General features: G+C 42.9%; 1 protein-coding gene across 6 annotated transcripts in view; it reads left to right on the forward strand.

Moving 5' to 3' along the window:
• PLEKHA7 (pleckstrin homology domain containing A7) overlaps nt 1–21,046 on the forward strand; it is a 437,534-nt gene that overhangs the window by 326,799 nt on the left and 89,689 nt on the right. For all 6 annotated transcript variants that reach the window (XM_033928326.1, XM_033928327.1, XM_033928328.1 and 3 more), the window contains 2 exons: nt 14,848–14,916; nt 16,035–16,115. In XM_033928326.1, the coding sequence (XP_033784217.1) occupies nt 14,848–14,916; nt 16,035–16,115 (150 nt within the window). The remainder of the gene's footprint in view (nt 1–14,847; nt 14,917–16,034; nt 16,116–21,046) is intronic.

The raw sequence follows: 21,046 nt of genomic DNA on the forward strand, positions 1-21,046 counted from the left end.
TGAATTAGTTTTTTTCTGTACAAATGCCATTCGCTTATTCATGATTGTGAAATATATAAATAAAATTTATGTAAAAAAAAACCAAAAACAAATCCTACGAACAATAGAAAGCCGGATTGTTTGCAAGCATTGCAGGAGAATAACTAGACCGGACAAGACCCAACTTTCTTCTTGTCCAAGTACCACTCAGCCCAGCCTTTGTCCTGCAACTGCAGCCATACTAGACTGGATGCCATTGTGAAATCTCTGATCACAGACATTTATTTTTATTTCGTTTGGCTTTTTGTTTTTAGCCTGTACTCCCAAAGGAGCTCAGAACAGTTTACAAATCAGGTACTCAAGCGTTTTCCCTATCTGTCTGGTTGGGCTCACAGTCTATTTAATGTGCCTGGGGGCAGTGGAGGATTAAGTGATTTGCTCAGGGTCACAAGGAGCAGCGAGGGGTTTTGAACCCCTAAACCTCAGGGTGCTGAGGCAGTAGCTCTAACCACTGTGCAACACTGGCAAAGCTTGTGTCTGAGCTGCTTCTCCAGCCTGTACTTCATTCCACATGATGCAGACTGTTTGAAATGAATATATTTAATGAACATTCAAATAGCTAGTGGTTTACAAAATGAAAAGACCCAAATATAATCATCATGACACAAAGAGAAGAGAGAATAAAGAGAAATTAGACAGGAAGGAAAAGAGGTTTGATGATGCTACCCTCTCGTTCGCTGCAATCCCAAACGTCTCTGTCCAACAGTTGACTGTCAACTAATGGGATAAAAGGTGAGAGAGGTGAAGATCCACAGTAGCAATATGCCTCCCCCGTACCCCCCCTCAAAGTCCTCTGGCAGGAGGGGTGCCCACTCTCTCCTGCCACTGGCCCCATTGAGCCCCTGCCACTCTCAACACCCGACACTACCCAATACTCCCCAACACTCACCCGACATTCCCAAACATTCCCCGACACCCCGACATTCCCCAACACTCCCTCACATCCCAGCATCCCCACTGACACCTCCCGAACCTCCTCCTGTACCTTTAGGAGCTGGCCGGCAAGAGGGATGCCCACTCCCCCTGGCCGGCAGGCCCTCCTCTTCCAAAATGGTGGGTCTCCCCCCCCCTTCCCGGTGCATTCTGGGATGCACCGGGAGGGGCCTAAGGCTCTGCTTGGTCCAGGTGCCTAAAGCCCCTCCTATAGGATGCTATTTATAGGATTTGGCTCTATAGGCAGACTTCTAAAAGAGTTATGAAAAATACCAGCATTGGTCTGAGCACAATTATTTTTCTTTGTTATGTATGCTTTTGAATTATTGCACAATACATTCTATAATGAGCAGTCCCTAACAAATAGGCACCAAGGAACGCAGGACGTAGCGACTGTTGATCTTCAATTAGGCATTGTTTACAGAATTGCAACTGGTGGCTGCTAAATTGGGCTTTAGGCACTGGTAGGTGTCAAAATCTTAGGTGTCCCCCTATTTATACTGGGGTTTACTTGGCCTAAATACCAGTGCCTAAGTCCAATTTAGGACCCTACATGGAAACGACACCCAAGATCTGCCCACGATCCACCCTTAACCATGCCCACTTTCTAGAAGATGCCTCAGGCTAGGCGTCTATCAATTTAGGTGCCTAAGTGGCAATTCATTGTAATTGAAGCTAATTATTGAGCCAACTGAGCTTTTCTTCTCGGTGCTAATTAAGTTAATTAAATGTTAGGTGCCTAGATAGTCTAGGTGTGTCAATTTAGATGCCTACCGTAAGGCATGTTTTATAGAATCAGGGCCTTTGTGGACAGTTTAAGTATAATTACCAAAGGAAAGCTTCAGAACTAACTTATTCAAGCAGCCCAACGATCTTCTCTGTTATGGCACCTCAAACTTGGAACTTCCAATTTATATTAGGGAAGAAAAATCGCTTAGTAAGTTCAAAGGTGGCTCTTTAAGGATGCTTTCAACTGAGCTTCTTGAATTCTATAAAACTCAAATACTCTGTGGTGGACTAAAATCCTCTAAATGAAAATTAAGGGGGTGCCAATTCCCATCCTACTGTCTTAACCTCTTTTTTCATTTTATTTTTTTATGATTTGTAGTTAAACCTGTCTTCCTCTTGTGTCCTGTAGTGTCATAGTTTTAAAAATTGTGTGGGGTTTTTGGGTTTTTTAAAATTATTATTTGTAAATCGCATTGGAATACAATATTGCGATCAAATCAAATTTTTAAATAAACTTGAATAGCGAATATTTAATCCTGAAGATCGGTGAAATTTATACTTTTTTTTTTTAATAACAGAAATACTGAATTTTTGTTTGAAACAGATTAAATGTAATGAACCTCTCATCAACCTGGTTCACAATGTACTGAAGTACTCGACACCAGGGTTACGATGCAGCTTGAACGTAAGGCTTATATCTAAAAGTGTAGCCATTTCACTGCTTTCTACACATGGTTTAGTGGCAAACAACTGAATGCCTTAAGCCAGATGTGGTAAGGGATTTCTCCCATTTCCTGTGGATGGGAAAAATGCTTAGTTCATCTGACTTCCCATGCTTTTTACATGCGTTTCATAGTAAAAAAAAGTCAACGAAGGCTTTGTGTGAATATGTTTTAGATTTTATTTTCGCGTATGCGTACGGACTTGTGGCTGCTTTGATCGCGCTTCATATCGTGTATGTGTTTTATGCATGTGGACAATTTCCTGTGCTTTCTGAATGGCAACATTTCAAACCATTCAAACCATTTTGTTTTCATTTTTATCACTGACTTAGAATAAATGTAGTAGTTCTCTATTTATGGTAGAGGTTTTATTTATTTGTAGGTGTGGGCCAGATTCAAATGTTAAGGAGTTTATTCACCAGCCCAGTTCAGTACTTTCATGATGAACCACTTAGCTTAAATCCATTATGGCCAAGTAATTATGTGTGTGTGTGTGGGGGGGGGGGGTGATGATCTTTTTGTCATAGATTATAATTGTAATTGTATTTAAGTGCTTTTATAGAATTATATGATTGTATTTTATTTTGCACTTACTTATGGCTTTAAAATGAATAAAGAAATAAAAAAATTAAAAAAATCCATTATGGCATTATTGGAATGTTCCTTGTAGTTCACTCAAAAGATCTGGTTTCCAAGATAAAAATTAGTTAATTACATTTAAAAGACCGTTTTATAACAAGGCATCTAAAGTTATACGCCATTTTTGCACAGAGGTTAGAGAATACTATCGCTTTGTTTGTAAATGTGCCATTTGTATGCATAAGTGCTAGCAGTGTGTCCAAAACTATATAGCATAGTGAATTGATTCACAAACCCGGTCCTGGAGGCAGTCCAGCCAATTAGGTTTTCAGGATATTCAACTCTTCGCCTTCCCCTCCCTAAAACTATGCCACTCAAAAAAATTCCTAGACAAAACCTACGCCTTCCAAGCCGCCAAACTAAACCCTTGGCTAGCCCAAATGGTCCTCAAGGCCCACAACTACCTCGACTTCAGAAAATTACTCAAAACTCACCTATTCCGAGACCAAGACCCTTAATGCCCCTTCCAATCCTCTTCCCCCCCCCCTTCTGATCCTCGCCCCCCCCTGTTCTCCCTCCTCTTCCCACTACTTCTCTCCTTGCTGTTCGCAACTCTATGATCAATTTGATATGTAACCACTTGTAATCTCTGTTTAACTAATGTGAACCGCCTAGAACTCTTCGGGGTATGGCGGTATACAAAAATTAAGTTGTTATTATTATTATTATAAGAGACATTTGCACGTACTGCCTCCACTGCAATCATATCTCCATCAGATATTGTACCCTATTGCTCCAAGAGTACTACAAGAATTATTTGAAATTTACCAACCTGGAAGAAATCTAAGGTCTGAAAACACGATGAAACTGGGTTTAGAGGGGAGGATGCCTATTATTCATGTTAGAATTGGAGCATCAATGATGTCAGTGGCGGGTGTCAAACTTTGGAATGCTCTTCCAGGCATACTACGTTTTTGTGTTGGAGAGATCAGTTTTAAGAAAATGTTGAAAACGCAGCTTTCCTATGAAAATGTTGCTACTTCTGTTCTTCCTGTAAGCTGTAGTGCCAACGAATATCTGGGTTTTAACTTTTTGCAGTTTTATTGCTGAATGTTTTATTGATAAGATAAGAACATAAGAATTGCCGCTGCTGGGTCAGACCAGTGGTCCATCGTGCCCAGCAGTCCGCTCCCGCGGTGGTCCTTAGGTCAAAGACCAGTGCCCTATTTGAGTCTAGCCTTACTTGCATACGTTCTGTTCCAGTAGGAACTTATCCAACCTTGTCTTGAATCCCTGAAGGGTGTTTTCCCCTATTTGAATCCCTGGAGGGTGTTTTCCCCTATAACAGCCTCCGGAAGAGCGTTCCAGTTTTCCACCACTCTCTGGGTGAAGAAGAACTTCCTTACATTTGTACGGAATCTATCCCCTTTTAACTTTAGAGAGTGCCCTCTCGTTTTCTCCACCTTGGAGAGAGTGAACAATCTCTCTTTCCCTTCAATATCTTGAATGTTTTGATCATGTCCCCTCTCAGTCTCCTCTTTTCAAGGGAAAATAGGCCCAGTTTCTCTAGCCTCTGATTGTACGGTAGCTCCTCCAGTCCCTTAACCATTTTTGTCACTCTTCTCTGGACCCTTTTCATGTACGGTGACTAGTGTTGAACGCAGTATTCCAGGTGGGAGCGTACCATGGCCTGGTACAGCGGCATGATAACCTTCTCAGATCTGTTTGTGATCCCCTTTTTAATCATTCCTAGCATTCTGTTTGCCTTTTTCGCCGCTGCCGCACATTGTGCAGACGGCTTCATTGACTTGTCTACAATTATCCCAAGTCTCTTTCCTGGGGACTCTCTCCGAGTACAGCACCGGACATCCTGTATTCGTGCATATGATTTTTGCACTTATCCACATTGAACCTGATTTGCCATTTCGCGGCCCATTCCTCGAGTGTATTTATGTCTCGTTGTAGGTCTTCGCAAACCTTCTGTGTCCTCATTATTCTGAATAACTTTGTATCGTCCGCAAATTTAATCACCTCGCACGTCATCCATTTTTCATATCCATGTGACTAAAGGGCGATCAGTATAGTATGTGTGTAACCAATATGTTAACCGCATAGTTGAATGCGGTATATAAATTTTTAAAGAAATAAATAAATCTCGCTCATGAATATTCATTGTGGATGTTCTGAAAACCCGACTGGCCAAGGTGCCTTCAAGGCTAGGTTTAGTAATCACTGGCTTAGTTGTAAGAGGGTTTATATGTGAGCGGAGCATAAGGGGACATGGGCGTGTCTCCAACCTATATGTGCAACTTGTAGAATGCTATAACATAACAATATGCTCAGTTCTGTGCGGTTTAGAAATAAGATTCTGGACATTCACAGTGAATTCCAAGCCATTAGTTAAAAAATTTACCAAACAAGAATGCTTTTAACAATTTTCTAAATGCCAGATAGGTGTTGGAACTTGATATAAAATTACCAAGATGTTTATCCCATTTACTGGTCTGATAAGAGAATTCTGCCAAAGAATCGTTTGTAATTTGATTCTTCGGTCACATGTAGTGACGTTGGCTATTGAAAGTTAACTATACAATAATCATCTGTTTGACCCTATGGTTCTATACTGAGTTTTTATGGATGGAGGGCAGGATGGCTTCTAGAATCAAAGTTAGAATTTGTCCTAGCAGCACCTAATCATAATCTTAGGTGCCGGTTTATTAAGCCAGGGTTTTCTTGGCCTAATATACTGGCACATAATGTATGTAGATGCCCACCGACGCCTAACTCAGCCCCCGCTCAAACTCAGCCCCCATCTATGCCTACTTGCTGTGTAGGCGCCTTGATGTAGATGCTTACTGACTAATTAATTTTTAAAAATTGCGTTTTAATCGTTTTTTAATGGTGCCTCCAGTAACCGCGCCAATTAAACTAATTAAAAAAATTAAGTTAGGTTTCATTTATAGAATCAGGGCCTTAGCGCTCAGTGCACGACATTGAGGCCCCTAAGTTGTGTCACCCAGTTTTTTTGTTGGGTTTTTTTTTTAACCAAATTTTAATTCAAATGGCAAAATATATGTAAAATAACAGATACATCAATTTTTGATATATGACACAACCAAACAATGAGCAAAGAAAGCAAACTAATACAAGTAGGGTCCAGGCTTGGACTCTTAGAGCCTGGACCCAGCTAGGCCCCACCCCAATGCTCCCCCCTACCTCCGCGCCAACCCCCTACCCACTAGCACCTTCCTAATCCCACCCTCAACCCACTGGCAGTAGAGGTACCACTGGCTTCTGTAATTGATTGACAACTTGACTTTTAATTAGAGGGGGTAAGGTATACAAATAAGATGCTCAAATGGACAAGAAGAGGCTTACTCCTATGATAAGAAAACCGAGCTGACATAGATGCCCATACCATTGAAAAATGAAATTTATTGCACCAATACCAGATGGTGGGTGGGGAGTCCTGAAGCCAATGATTCAGGATGCACTTTTTCCCCCACAATATCGCCCTTGTGGAAAAGTAGACTTATCGCCCACAGAGAGCCTTCCCAGATGTCCATGAGCCAAAAAATAATCCCTTCAACCCGCGAAGGGAGGGTATAGCCTACCAAGTCTGCAAATAGCAACGGACCTCCAGCCGTAGCAATATTGTGTCACCCAGTTAAAGACTTGCCCCCTAAACCAGTGGAAAGAGCTTGAACACTAGGATGAAATAAATTATATCCATCATCCCAAAAATTCTAACATTATAGAAATATAGCCTGAAAGACATAATCAAGAGCAGGTCAAAGAATGTAAATATACGGTAGCTTACATTTCTGTTCTGGAATAGGAGCTGATTAAAACATAGAAAATAGAGGGTAAAGGGTTAAATAATCAATTCTTTCAATGGAGGAAGGTGACTAGTGGAGTACCCCAGGGATCTGTACTGGGACTGGTGCTTTTTAACATAAATGATCTGGAAATGGGAACGACGAGCAAGATGATTAAACTTACAGAAGGCATAAAAATATTCAAAGTTGTGAAATTGCAGGAGGACTTTAGGAGACCGGAAAACTGGGCATCCAAATGGCAGAGGAAATTTCATGTGGATAAGCACAAAGTGATTCACTTTTGGAAGATTAATCCAAACTGTAGCTGCTTGATTCAAGTTTCAAGTTTCTTGTAGATTTGATTAATCGCTTACTCAAATTTCTAAGCGATGAACATATCATTAAAATTACATAAAATTAAGGGGACAACAAAACAACAAAAACAAAACGTACGTAACATGTTAAAGACTAACATTACAAACATGTAAAAATGAGAGGAAAGGATGGGTAGAGAAATACAAATTGCTGATAGAAAAGAAGACAATTATGGTAAAAACAATAGGGAGGGATGATAGGTTCCCCATTAGGAGTCATTACCTAAGAAAAAAAATCGAGGTGAACCATACGTTGAAATCTGCTCGGTTTCCGGTGGCGGCCAAAGAAATGTTGAGAGGCATGACCCAGTGACGGTTCATAGACAGTAACGCGGAAGACAAAGGCGCGCACCGACAACTGAGCGCAAGATGGAGGCGCACGCCGAAGAAAAAGCATGTTTTTAGAGGCTGCGATGGGGGGTTTTGTTAGGGAGCCCCCCCACTTTACTTAATACAGATCGCGGCGGCGTTGTGGGGGGCTTGGGGGGTTGTAACCCCCCACATTTTAGTGAAAACGTAACTTTTTCCCTGAAAACAGGGAAAAAGTTAAGTTTTCAGTAAAATGTGGGGGGTTACAACCCCCCAAACCCCCCACAATGCCCCCACAACGTGGCACGATCTGTATAAAGTAACGTGGGGGGTTCCCCCTAAACCCCCCGTCGTAGCCCCTAAAAACAGTCTTTTTCTTCGGCGCGCGCCTCCATGCTGCGCTCAGTTGTCTGCTCGCGCCTTTGTCCCGGTGCGCTTTTGACCTGACACCCCCAGTGACACTGCAGTTATCAAACAAGTTGATTCTGCTGACCAGTGAGGACCAGATACTGTCTGGGAAGGCTAATGGATTTTCCAAAACTTTGTGATTAAGATGTGGAAAGTGTGCTGTATATAAACTAAGATTTTATTATCTTCCTGTTTTTATGCTCTGTCTTGGTATAGAGCAGTATATTAAAATTGCATGCATTATGACGCAAAGCTGAAATACATGGGCAGTTTGGATGGGGCTGACTGGGTTTTTCTGCTATCATCTACTATTATACTAAGATTACAGTGTGAATTAGTGTGGGCTCCTTGAACATGGGATTCTGTACTACCGTATTTTCACGCAAATAACACGCACCCGTATAAAACGCGCACACGAATATAGCGCGCAGAAATCACGATGATTTGCACAAAAACTTTGATATACCGCGCTCACGGGTATACCGCGCATGCTGCCCGACGCTCCTTTCGCCCGCTCTGACTTTCCGTGCGCTGTCCCGACTCTCCGTTCACCCCCCCTTACTTCCGTGCACTGTCCCCCCTTGAAGGTCTGTCCCCATCCTGAAAGCCTGATGCCCCCCCCGACGTCCGATACATCCCCCCCCCCCCCCCGAAGGACCGCCGACTCCCCAACAATATCGGGCCAGGAGGGAGCCCAAATCCTCCTGGCCACGGCGACCCCCTAACCCCACCCCGCACTACATTACGGGCAGGAGGGATCCCAGGCCCTCCTGCCCTCGACGCAAACCCCCCTCCCCCCCAAGAACCTCCGACCGCCCCCCAGCCGACCCGCGATCCCCCTGGCGACCCCCACGACCCCCCCACCCCCCTTCCCCGTACCTTTGGTAGTTGGGCCAGAAGGGAGCCCAAACCCTCCTGGCCACGGCGACCCCCTAACCCCACCCCGCACTACATTACGGGCAGGAGGGATCCCAGGCCCTCCTGCCCTCGACGCAAACCCCCCTCCCCCCCAAGAACCTCCGACCGCCCCCCAGCCGACCCGCGATCCCCCTGGCGACCCCCACGACCCCCCCACCCCCCTTCCCCGTACCTTTAGTAGTTGGCCGGACAGACGGGAGCCAAACCCGCCTGTCCGGCAGGCAGCCAACGAAGGAATGAGGCCGGATTGGCCCATCCATCCTAAAGCTCCGCCTACTGGTGGGGCCTAAGGCGCGTGGGCCAATCAGAATAGGCCCTGGAGCCTTAGGTCCCACCTGGGGGCGCGGCCTGAGGCACATGGTCGGGTTGGGCCCATGTGCCTCAGGCCGCGCCCCCAGGTGGGACCTAAGGCTCCAGGGCCTATTCTGATTGGCCCACGCGCCTTAGGCCCCACCAGTAGGCGGAGCTTTAGGATGGATGGGCCAATCCGGCCTCATTCCTTCGTTGGCTGCCTGCCGGACAGGCGGGTTTGGCTCCCGTCTGTCCGGCCAACTACTAAAGGTACGGGGAAGGGGGGTGGGGGGGTCGTGGGGGTCGCCAGGGGGATTGCGGGTCGGCTGGGGGGCGGTCGGAGGTTCTTGGGGGGGAGGGGGGTTTGCGTCGAGGGCAGGAGGGCCTGGGATCCCTCCTGCCCGTAATGTAGTGCGGGGTGGGGTTAGGGGGTCGCCGTGGCCAGGAGGGTTTGGGCTCCCTTCTGGCCCGATATTGTCGGGAAGTCGGCGGTCGTTCGGGGTGGGGGTGCGAGTGGTCCTGCCGGGGGGGGGGATGTATCAGACGTCGGGGAGTCGGCCGGGCAAGAGGGCTTGGGCTCCCTCTTGCTCCGATCGTGGATGCGGGTGTGGGTGGGAGCGCGTGCGAGCGGTCGTTCGGGGTGGGGGTGCGAGTGGTCCTGCCGGGGGGGGGATGTATCGGACGTCGGGGAGTCGGCCGGGCAAGAGGGCTTGGGCTCCCTCTTGCTCCGATCGTGGATGCAGGTGCGGGTGGGAGCGCGTGCGAGCGGTCGTTCGGGGTGGGGGTGCGAGCGGTCCTGCTGGGGGGGTGAATCGGGCGTCGGGCGGGGTGGGAACTATGTTTTAAAACTTTGGTATACCGCGCTCACGCATATAACGTGCGAGGGGTATGCGCGGTAGGTAAAAACGCGTATAACGCGCGCGTTATATGCGTGAAAATACGGTAGTATTTGAATAACCATGTTGCTTAGGTTACCAGCTTTTGTTTTCAGATCTGAAAGCCGAGTGTTGCATTCACTAAATTCTGGCCATAAATAACAACCTTAGAAGGACCTTTTTCCTCACCTTTCTGTCCAGATGCAATGCTAAAGGGCAGGGAAACGAACATCGAAAGAATTACAGCACCCAACATGAAGTGAAGGTTGCTCACGTGCCATAGAACCATAGGTCGATTTTAGTTGCGTTTCAGTAGTGTCCACAGCTGAGAAAGAAAAGGCCAGGTTTCTGGCTGCCTATATATGAGGGTGAGTCAAAAATTAAAGGCAATTGTTAAATTACGCGATAACCGGAACGGCGCTAGTGAAATGTAACATATGTACTTGTACGTTGCCTGTTGGATAGTTCGTGCACAAGGCCTTTAGTTGTGTGGCGGCCACGAGGTCAGAAACGTGGACGCTCCTTTGCAAGATTGCACCATCCTTGGTCATTTCCTGTTTGGACTACGGTAACGCTTTATACCATGGAATCTCCAAGAAAGAGCTAAGACGTTTACAAATAGTTCAGAACGCTACCATTAAAGTAATTTATAAGGCTAAAAAAATTTGATCATGGAACTCCACTTCTAATTAAAGCTCATTGGCTCCCTATCAATCATCGAGGTACATGTAAAACACTATTACTGACTTTTAAAACTAGAATTTATCAATAGACTTTTGATTCCATATACCGCCCTTCGATCTTCTGATCAAAACTTACTTGCTACTCCGTCTCTGAGCCATATAAATACTAGGAGAAATACTATTTTTTCTGTGGTTGTTCCCACCCTTTGGAACTCAGCACTGAACCAGCTAAGAGAAAGAACTAACCTTGAGAAATTTAAATCTTCTCTTAAGACGTTCCTTTTTAAAGATGCTTTCCCAGTTTAACTGTCATAAGGATTTTTTTAAGCTTTCGTTAGTCCATTTTTCTTTTGGACTTACGTATTGTTAACCCGCCATCTTGTTTTTTCCTCTTATCCTTTCTTTTCTTAAAATTATTATTGTAGTTCTCCCTTTTCCCTTTTTTGTACTTGTTTGTCCGGTCTTATTGTACCCTGTTTTATGTCCTGTTTTTGGTCTTTATTATGTTAATTGTTTTTTTTGGTATTTTATTTGTATTTCCCGAATTTTTTTTGTACAACTACCTTGAAATACTTGATAAGATAGCAAATTTGTAATAAACTTGAAACAACGTGCAGTAGTGCCCTCCTACTAGAAAATCTTGTTAACCTTTCTTCTCCTATAATATATTTTTTCTCTCAGGTAATTTCTATAATATATTTTTCTCTCAGGTTTTCTTCTTGTTTATATAACCTTCTTTTGGGACATGAAGGGCCCTATTCTGGCGCATTTCCAAGTGCACGGGCAAACAGTGAACCGTGATGAACACTTCGCATTGCTGCAAAATGGACTTAAACCTGCAATATGCTACTAATATGGCCGTGATAAGTTAATTTTTGATCAAAAGTAACCCCTAGATATTGCTGGTTGACTGGAGCATGATACCTGGATCTGGCATCTAATAATAATTTTATTTTTATATACTGCCAAAGCCATGAAAAGTTCAAGGCGGTTTACAACAAGAAGCGCTGGACAATCAGAGAAGAGGTCAACAATTCAAAGACATCTATACAATCTTATATAATGGAAGAGGTAGAAAGCTATAAAGTTCTTAAGGTTAATGGTTGAATTTGCAGTGCTATAAAATTCTTAGTTTACAAATCGATTGAACAAACTCGTTTTTATCAATTTTCTAAAACTGAGGTAGGTTGAGGAGTGTGAGATAACGTTACTCAGCCAATCGTTCCATTTGCCTGCCTGGAGGGCGAGGGTTCTGGGCAGGAATCTTTTATAGTGGCAGGCCTTTATTGTTGGGTAGGTGAACAGATGTATTCTTCGTGTGGGCCTAATAGAACTTGCCAGATTAAATTGGGAAACTAGGTAAGTGGGGGCAGACCAAGTATTGATTTATAACACAGTCAAGAGAACTTGAACAGAATTCGCGCATCCAGGGGAAGCCAATGGAGTTTTTGATAATAGGGGCTTATGTGATCCCATTTCTTCAGCCCAAAGATCAGTCGAACTGCTGAATTTTGAATGACTCTGAGACTTAGAATGGTTTTTTTGAAGGCTCCCAAGTAAAATATCACATCTTTGGTCTACTGAAGGAGATGTTGTGAGGTTGCAGATACACCTCTGATGATGAAGCGGAGCTCACAAGACTTCAAGAGCAGCCAAAAAACCTCTTCTCTGCAGGAATAGAGAAGCTGGTTAAACAATATAACAAATGCGTCGACTTGCATGGGTACTATGTGGAAAAGTGATATGATCAATTGCTCACAGTTACCTCTATTAAAGCCGTTAAATGTATTTTGCTTTTACTTTTTGATTTACCCTCGTATTAAGAATAAATCAAATGTCAACATTTTCTCAAATGAAAGAAGACTGCTTACACAGTATGGTGCAAATCTGAATGGTTCACAAAAGGTTCATGCTGGTATTCTACACAGTCACAGAGATTAATAGCAGAACAGATGACAAGTTGACCCAGCCAGTCTGCCCAGTTATTCTGTTCCACACTGCTAAAGAAGTTGTCTAGTCAGGCTACCAACTGTTCAAATATTTTGTAGTCTTTCTCTTTCGTAGTACTGTACCATCCCAGACAGATGATCACATAAGCCAAAGTTTTAATTTACACAGATTTCACCAAATAGAACAGATATTACCCCTGGTACTTAAACACTGCCATGAACATCGACTTCAAATGAACCGTGGTGTTTTAATTTATATCCAGATAATTGAAGAGATGAGTTCCAAAATTTGTTAAGTACTTTTTTTTTCTCAAAACAAAGTTCATATCGGAAACAGACTTCTTTTATAGATAGCCATTGATGTGTGAAATTTGCACTCAAAGGCATTTATTCATAAGGTATATGATTTACAGTGGAAAAAAACAACTCCTATGCTAGACAGAATTTTCAAAAATAGAAACTTGCGTTCATGCAAAGAGCAGCTGTTCATAATTGACAGGTTTTGGAACTTACTTTTTTGATTATACCTGGATACAGGCAGCTGAAAGATATTCAGGTTTTGTTCATTTTCAGCACCTGGACCCAGATACCTCTCCAGATAAGTTAGGACAGTAAAATAGTTGTATCGTTATCTCTGCCCCCAGATCCATCCTGAGTAGTATGGAATGGGTTGATGTGAATTGCAAAAATTCAAGGACTAAGAATATAAGAATAGACTTACTGGGTTAGACCAATGGTCCATCAAGCCCAGGAGCCTTTTCTCATGGTGACTAATCCAGGTCCCTAGTACCTGGCCAACACCCAAGGAGTAGCAACATTCCATTCAGAATCGTAAAGAATAGTAAGATTCCGGAACCTCAAAGAATAGCAACATTCCATGCTATCAATCCAGGACAAGCAGTGGCTTCCCCCATGTCTTTCTCAATAACAGACTATGGACTTTTCCTCCAGGAAATTGTCCAAACCTTTCTTAAAACCAGCTATGCTATCCGCTCTTACCACAATCAGAGCTTAACTATTCTCTGAGTGAAAAAATTTCCTCCTATTGGTTTTAAAAGTATATCCCTGTAACTTCATCAAGTGTCCCCTGGTCCTTGTAATTTTTGACGGAGTGAAAAATCGATCCACTTGTACCCGTTCTACTCCATTCAGGCTTTTGGAGACTTTAATCATATCTCCCCTCAGCCGTCTCTTTTCCAAGGTGAAGAGCCCTAATCTTTTTAGCCTTTCCTCATATGAGAGGAGTTCCATCTCCTTTATGGACTGGAGTGAGCTTTGATGGAGCCTTCAGTAGTTGGAACCTAAGAACAGTTCTGGGAAGAGCTTTAGATTCTTGCCTAGAAAGCTAAGAAGAAAAAAAAAAACCAACAAATTTTTAGATTGAATCAGGTTGGGCATACTAGATGGACCATTCGGGTCTTTATCTGCTGTCATCTACTATGTTATTATGTTTATCATCTTGGTCACTCTTTGAACCTTTTCTAGTGCCGCTATATCTTTCTTGAGACAAGGAGACCAGAATTGAATGCAATGAAGCTACTAAGTAGTAAATTTAAAATAAAGCAAAATAAATATTTCTTCGCTGAGCATGTAATTAAACTCTGGAATTTGTTGCCAGAGAATGTGCTGAAGCGGTTAGCTTAACGGGGTTTAAAAAGGTTAGAATGAGTTCCTAAAAAAAAAAAAAAAGGTTATTATAAGCCATTATTCAGATGGACTCAGGAAAATTCTTTGCTCATTCCTGTTCTACTCTTTTAGGATCTTGCCAGGTACTTGGATTTGTAACTGTTAGAAATAGGATACTAGACTTGATGGACATTTGGTCTGTTCTAGTATGGCGATAAATTATGTTCTTATGACGGCATCCAGACAGAGCTGTTGGGAGGGAAGGGGATTATCCAGATAAAGCTGCTGAAGATTACTGTCTGGCCCCAGGGAGTAGCAGCTAATTGGGTGATAGCTCTCTCTATCCAGATAAATGCCACTGAATACCGACCCCATTATTATTTTTATAAGAACAGCAGTGTATATTAGAAATGTGTGCATATGCTTTATTTTTTTTCTTTTTTGCGTGCTCCAGTTTTTCCTTGCACTACAAATTCATGCATTCATGTTTTCGATCCTGCAGAAACTTATCAAAATTGCAAATGGGCGATATTTGTGTCATATGAGTTCACCTTCTGTAGCATGCTTTATTTTCAATCCTTCTTTCTTTGCCAGGTTACTGGTCAGGAAAGCCTGAAAGACCGAACATCCAAACCTGTGAGAATTGCAGAAAGTGATGTTGACGTGAGTATGATATGGCGGAGGGGGGTGGCTGCTTTAACTAGTTTTTTTTTGAACGACAGAAAAAGAATGGGGAAGGAACAGTACACTTAGTAATCACTAAAAGGATGCAGAAGATGATAAAGTGGGACAAACAGGAAACCACCAAACGGCAACCCCCCCCCCCCCACACACACTTGTAAGGGTTCAATCAAAGGATGACAACAGGGCCTACAAAGCTATTTATATCAATACAATAAACGTGAATGTCCAGCTTGGGTTCAGCTAATTGCCTCCTTGATTAAAATGTACCTTGTTAGTTTACTGCTGTTTTATTTCTGTTACTTTTCACAAATAAAACAACAGTACATATTTTCTTTACTTATCCTTTTAATGCAGTTATCTCTAGCATGCCCCGACGGGACCCTTTTCGCCCGAAAGGGCTTTTTCAAGGGTTCATGAAGGAGCTCTAGATTAACTCTAGCCTCAAATGAGTAAGGACGCTTAAAAAGAGCCCAAGCTGGACATTCACGTTTATTGTACTGATATAAATAGTTTTGTAGGCCCTGTTGTCATCCTTTGATTGAACCCTTACAAGTGGGGTGTGTTGCCATTGTGAAGGAGCCGTACCCATCAGCCTGAGATAAACTAGAGTTTATGAAATGCAATAGTAAACATGTCATATTGACATATTGATCAAAGAACCAGTATATTATAATCAATCTATCTTGCAGACCCACTTAGACTAGTTTTTCTTCCATTTTTGCATTTTATGTTTAAATCTTTTTATTAACAAGAAAGAGCCCCAAATAATGGCAAGGACACAATCGAGAAGTTTACATGCTAAAATCACAGAGACTAAATATAGACGGCTGTGTCTCTGCTTCAAATGAGAAATGAAACAAAATTGAAACGAGAAATGTGATTTCCCCTGCGTTTAATAATGACAACTTATCCCTATTAAATATTACCTTTTCTATTCCCAGTAGGAGGTCAGCAGTGCACTTCACGCCAACTAATTTTGCCTTCTCCTGTCTTTTATGAACCTTTAAAAAAAAAAAAACAACAACCCACTCTGAAATCCTTATGTGGGAAATAGTGATTTTCTAAGCTGGCAGAAATGTGTTTCTTTTTCTGTTTAGGTCAAACTAAGCAAACTCTGTGAACAGGATGGAATTCTGCGTGATTTGGAAGACAAATTAAGAATCCTCAAGGACAATAAAGTAATTACAATAAAATTCTTAAATGATTAGGTGTTTTCTGGCAAACAGTTTTGAGCAGGAAAGATTGTAATGCAGTCACAGAGGTTTCTTATTCAAAACATGCAGTCAAACAGCAGTGCTTTGCATGAGAGACTCCAGGCCACTTTAGGTTATGTTAAAGAACATTTCTTGAAATCAACATGAGCTGTGTTCACCAAGGAAGGTTATGGTTTTGGAAATAGCACATATTTTAAAAATGACTGATACTTCTTATAAGAACATAAGCAATGCCTCCGATGGGTCAGACCTGAGGTCCATCGTGCCCGGCAGTCCGCTCACGCGGCGGCCCAACAGGTCCAGGACCTGTGCAGTAATTCTCTATCTATACCCCTCTATCCCCTTTTCCAGCAGGAAATTGTCCAATCCTTTCTTGAACCCCAGTACCGTACTCTGTCCTATTACGCTCTCTGGAAGCGCATTCCAGGTGTCCACCACACGTTGGGTAAAGAAGAACTTCCTAGCATTCGTTTTGAATCTGTCCCCTTTCAACTTTTCTGAATGCCCTCTTGTTCTTTTATTTTTTGAAAGTTTGAAGAATCTGTCCCTCTCTACTCTCTCCATGCCCTTCATGATCTTGTAAGTCTCTATCATGGCCCCTCTAAGTCTCCTCTTCTCCAGGGAAAAGAGTCCCAGTTTCTCCAATCTCTCTCTCTCTCTCTCTCTCTCTCTCTATTTCTGTCTCTCTCCCTTTCTCTCTTTCTTTCTTTCTCTCTCTCTCTCTCTCTATTTCTGTCTCTCCCTTTCTGTCTCTCTTTCTTTCTATCTCTCTCTCTCCCTTTCTCTCTCTCATTCTTTCTCTCTCTCTCTCTCTTTCTGTCCCTCTCCACTCTCTCTATGCCCTTCATGATCTTATAAGTCTCTATCATGTCCCCTCTAAGTCTCCTCTTCTCCAGGGAAAAGAGTCCCAGTTTCTCCAATCTCTCTCTCTCTCTCTCTCTCTTTCTGTCTCTCTCCCTTTCTCTCTTTCTTTCTTTCTTTCTTTCTATCTCTCTCTCTCTCTTTCTCTATTTCTGGCTCTCCCTTTCTCTCTCTCTTTCTTTCTATCTCTCTCTATATATATTTCTGTCTCTCTCCCTTTCTCTCTCTCTCTCTCTTTCTGTCCCTCTCCACTCTCTCTATGCCCTTCATGATCTTGTAAGTCTCTATCATGTCCCCTCTAAGTCTCCTCTTCTCCAGGGAAAAGAGTCCCAGTTTCTCCAATCTTTCTCTCTCTCTCTCTATTTCTGTCTCTCTCCCTTTCTCTCTTTCTTTCTTTCTTTCTATCTCTCTCTCTTTCTCTATTTCTGGCTCTCCCTTTCTCTCTCTCTTTCTTTCTATCTCTCTCTCTATATATTTCTGTCTCTCTCCCTTTCTCTCTCTCTCTCTCTCTCTTTCTGTCCCTTTCCACTCTCTCTATGCCCTTCATGATCTTGTAAGTCTCTATCATGTCCCCTCTAAGTCTCCTCTTCTCCAGGGAAAAGAGTCCCAGTTTCTCCAGTCTCTCAGCGTATAAGCCACTTATAAGTCTGCATTGCCTTTGGTACAAATTTACCCTTCCCCCCACCCCTTTTACAAAACTGCAAAAGCAGTTTTTGGTGCAGGCCAGTGCTCTGAATGCTCTGCGCTGTTTCCAACACTCATAGAGTTCCTAAAAGCGTTGGGAGCAGCACAGAACATTCAGCACGCTAGCCTTTTGCGTTTTTGTAAAAAAAAAAAAAAAAAAGGGGGGGGGTAGATTGGGAGCCCTCAGAGCTCTTCCTTTCATACAGACTTGGGTAAATATTTAGCTTTATTATATCTAAGAGTACACACCTTTAGTTGCATGAATATGTTTAATCAACTAATATCACAAAGGCGATACGAGACTGTGGCGAATCACACTTCATACTGAGAGGGCTCTGAATGTAACTCCCCTTCCCTTTAAAGCTGAGCCTTGTATTCGTTTTAGTTGGTTTTGTAATGCAAAACTGCAGAGAATTTAGCTTTCAGTGTTACTTTATGCTTGTGATTCTGTTGACATCACCTTTGCAGCTCTGTGCCTGGAACACATTTCTATGGGCACCACAAAAGATGGAATTCCAACCACAAAAGATGGAATTCCTATTCTTACAGTAGCCTGGAATTAGCAAGTTAAAAAAAGAAAGTCAAAAAAAGAAGGAAACACTCTCATGTAATCTTCTAAGAAGCAAAATACGAGAAAGAGAAAAGAACTTCTCGTATATCACCTTTTTGTAGTTTTTATAACCACACAAAGAGGTTTACATACAGGTACTTCAAGCATTTTCCGTCTCTGTCCCAGTGGGTTCACAATCTATCTAATGTATCTGGGGCAGTGGAGGATTAAGTGACGTACCCAGGGTCACAAGGAGCAGCGTGGGTTTGAACTCACAACCTCAGGCTGTAGCTTTAACCATTGCGCCACTCTAGAAATCAAAATGTAGTAAAAGTGAGCCAAGTAAAGGACAATCAAGCCATTGTGACATCACTGATGAGGTTGGCTCTTAGGCATTGGTGGAATGAGGCATTATGATGTCACAATACCAGCTCTGGTTATCAGAGGCTGAAGCTTCTCACACTATTTATTTATTCAATTTTCTATACAATTCTTCCAAGGGAGCTCAAAACAGTTTACAGAAATGTATTCAGGTACTCAGGCATTTTTCCCTGTCCGTCCCAGTGGGCTCACACTCTATTTAATGTATCTGGGGCAGTGGAGGATTAAGTGACTTGCCCAGGGTCACAGGGAGCAGCATGGGATTTGAACCCACAACCTCTGGGTGCTAAGGCTTTAGCTCTAAGTGCACTATGCCACACTCTCCTCATGAGGAAATATTATCCAAAGCAAAAAGCAAAGAACTGGATGTCCTTGAAGTTTTTTTTTAATACCAACTGAGAAAAACAAGATAAATCCACTTGACTGCAAATATTTGTGACATGAAAGGTCAGACTCAAAATGGACTCAACACGTCTGTTTCGGCAATGATGCCTGTGTCAGGAGTCGGTCAGTCCAGTGTTGTTGTCCACAATTATATTGCAGTGAGCCTCTACCCACGTCAAATCTGCTTTAGAGCGATGAGCTGTGTTTTGGTATCTATGCTGTCAGCGCTTAGTCAAACTGGGTTATGAGTCCAACTTGTCATGTCACAAACATTTGTAGCCGAATGGAAGTGCCTTCTTTTTCTCTGCTGGTATTAATAGACTTCACAAGGACATCTAGTTCTTTGCCTTTTGCTTTGGGCAACATCTCCTCACTATTGCTTTTGTCAATTAGCAAGTACCATGTAAAAATGTAATACAGTCAAACCTTGGTTTGCGAGCATAATTCATTCTGGAAGCATGCTTGTAATCCAAAACACTCGTATATCAAAGCGAATTTCCCCATACGAAATAATGGAAACTCAGACGATTTGTTCCACAACCCAAAAACTTTAATACAAAATACTATACGCACTTGTATTGCAAGACCTCGCTCGTTTAAAACAGTCGCTACACTCCCACAGCGTCAGAGAGAGAAGAACCATCGGCTCAGTTGTGATGATGTGATGCGTGTATACCGTATGTACTTGTATTGCAAGACTCGCTCGTTTAAAACAGTCGCTACACTCCCACAGCATCAGAGAGAGAAGAACCATCGGCTCAGTTGTGATGATGTGATGCGTGTATACCGTATGTACTTGTATTGCAAGACCTCGCTCGTTTAGAACAGTCACTACACTCTTGCAACGTCAGAGAGAGAAGAACCATCGGCTCAGCTGTGATGATGTGACGCTTGTATACTGTATGAACTCATATTGCAAGACTTTGCTCGTTTAGAACAGTCTCACTGCGTCAGAGAGAGAAGAACCATCGGCTCAGTTGTGATGTGTGTATACTGTATGTACTCGTATTGCAAGACTTTGCTCATTTAGAACAGTCCCTACACTCCTGCAATGTCAGAGAGAGAAGAACCATCGGCTCAGCTGTGATGATGTGACGCGTGTGTACTGTATATACTTGTATTGCAAGACCATGCTCGTTTAGAACAGTCACTACAGTCTTGCAACGTCAGAGAGGGAAGAACCATCAGCTCAGTTGTGATGATGTGACGCGTGTATACCGTATGTACTCGTATTGCAAGACCTCGCTCGTTTAGAACAGTCACTACACTCATGCAACATAAGAGAGATAAGAACCATCGGCTCAGCTGTGATGATGTGACGCGTGTATACTGTATGTGCTCGTATTGCAAGACATTGCTCGTTTAGAACAGTCACTTCACTCTCACTGTGTCAGAGAGAGAAGAACCATTGGCTCAGTTGTGATGTGTGTATACTGTATGTACTCGTATTGCAAGACTTTGCTCATTTAGAACAGTCCCTACACTCCTGCAACGTCAGAGAGAGAAGAACCATCTGCTCAGCTGTGATGATGTGACGCGTGTATACTGTATGTACTTGCTTGTCTTTCAAAACACTTGCAAACCAAGGTTTTACTGTATATATAATTTAAATATAAAACAATGCAAATATTTATACACAGAGACGGATTCTTAAATTTCATATGACAAGTGATTAGAAGGGTCTGTCATAATCTCTAGTGTATCTAGGGTGAGGTAGTGGGGGTGGTTCACATCTGGTGTAGGTAGTGGTGTAGGTAGTGGTGTAAGTAGTGGTGGGGTGTGTAGAGGGATCAAGACCCCTGCCTCCTCTGGCTTCAGTCTTCTGTTCCAGGGCAGGGGACCAGTGGAGCCTATGGTCACCTGTATGCAGACTGTAGCCTTGTGAGTGTTCCACATACCCTCTTACTGCCTTGAGAAGGGGGGGGGAGGGCTGTGACTTGGGCGGCTGAAAAGCAAGGTCCGCCAAGGATCATAATATTTTTTTTTTTTAAATGCATGATAGTCTCAGTGTGAAGTGTGATTCGCCAAAGTCTAG

This window comes from Geotrypetes seraphini, chromosome 19 (genome assembly GCF_902459505.1).
Source record: "Geotrypetes seraphini chromosome 19, aGeoSer1.1, whole genome shotgun sequence".
In the NCBI taxonomy this organism is placed as follows: domain Eukaryota; kingdom Metazoa; phylum Chordata; class Amphibia; order Gymnophiona; family Dermophiidae; genus Geotrypetes; species Geotrypetes seraphini.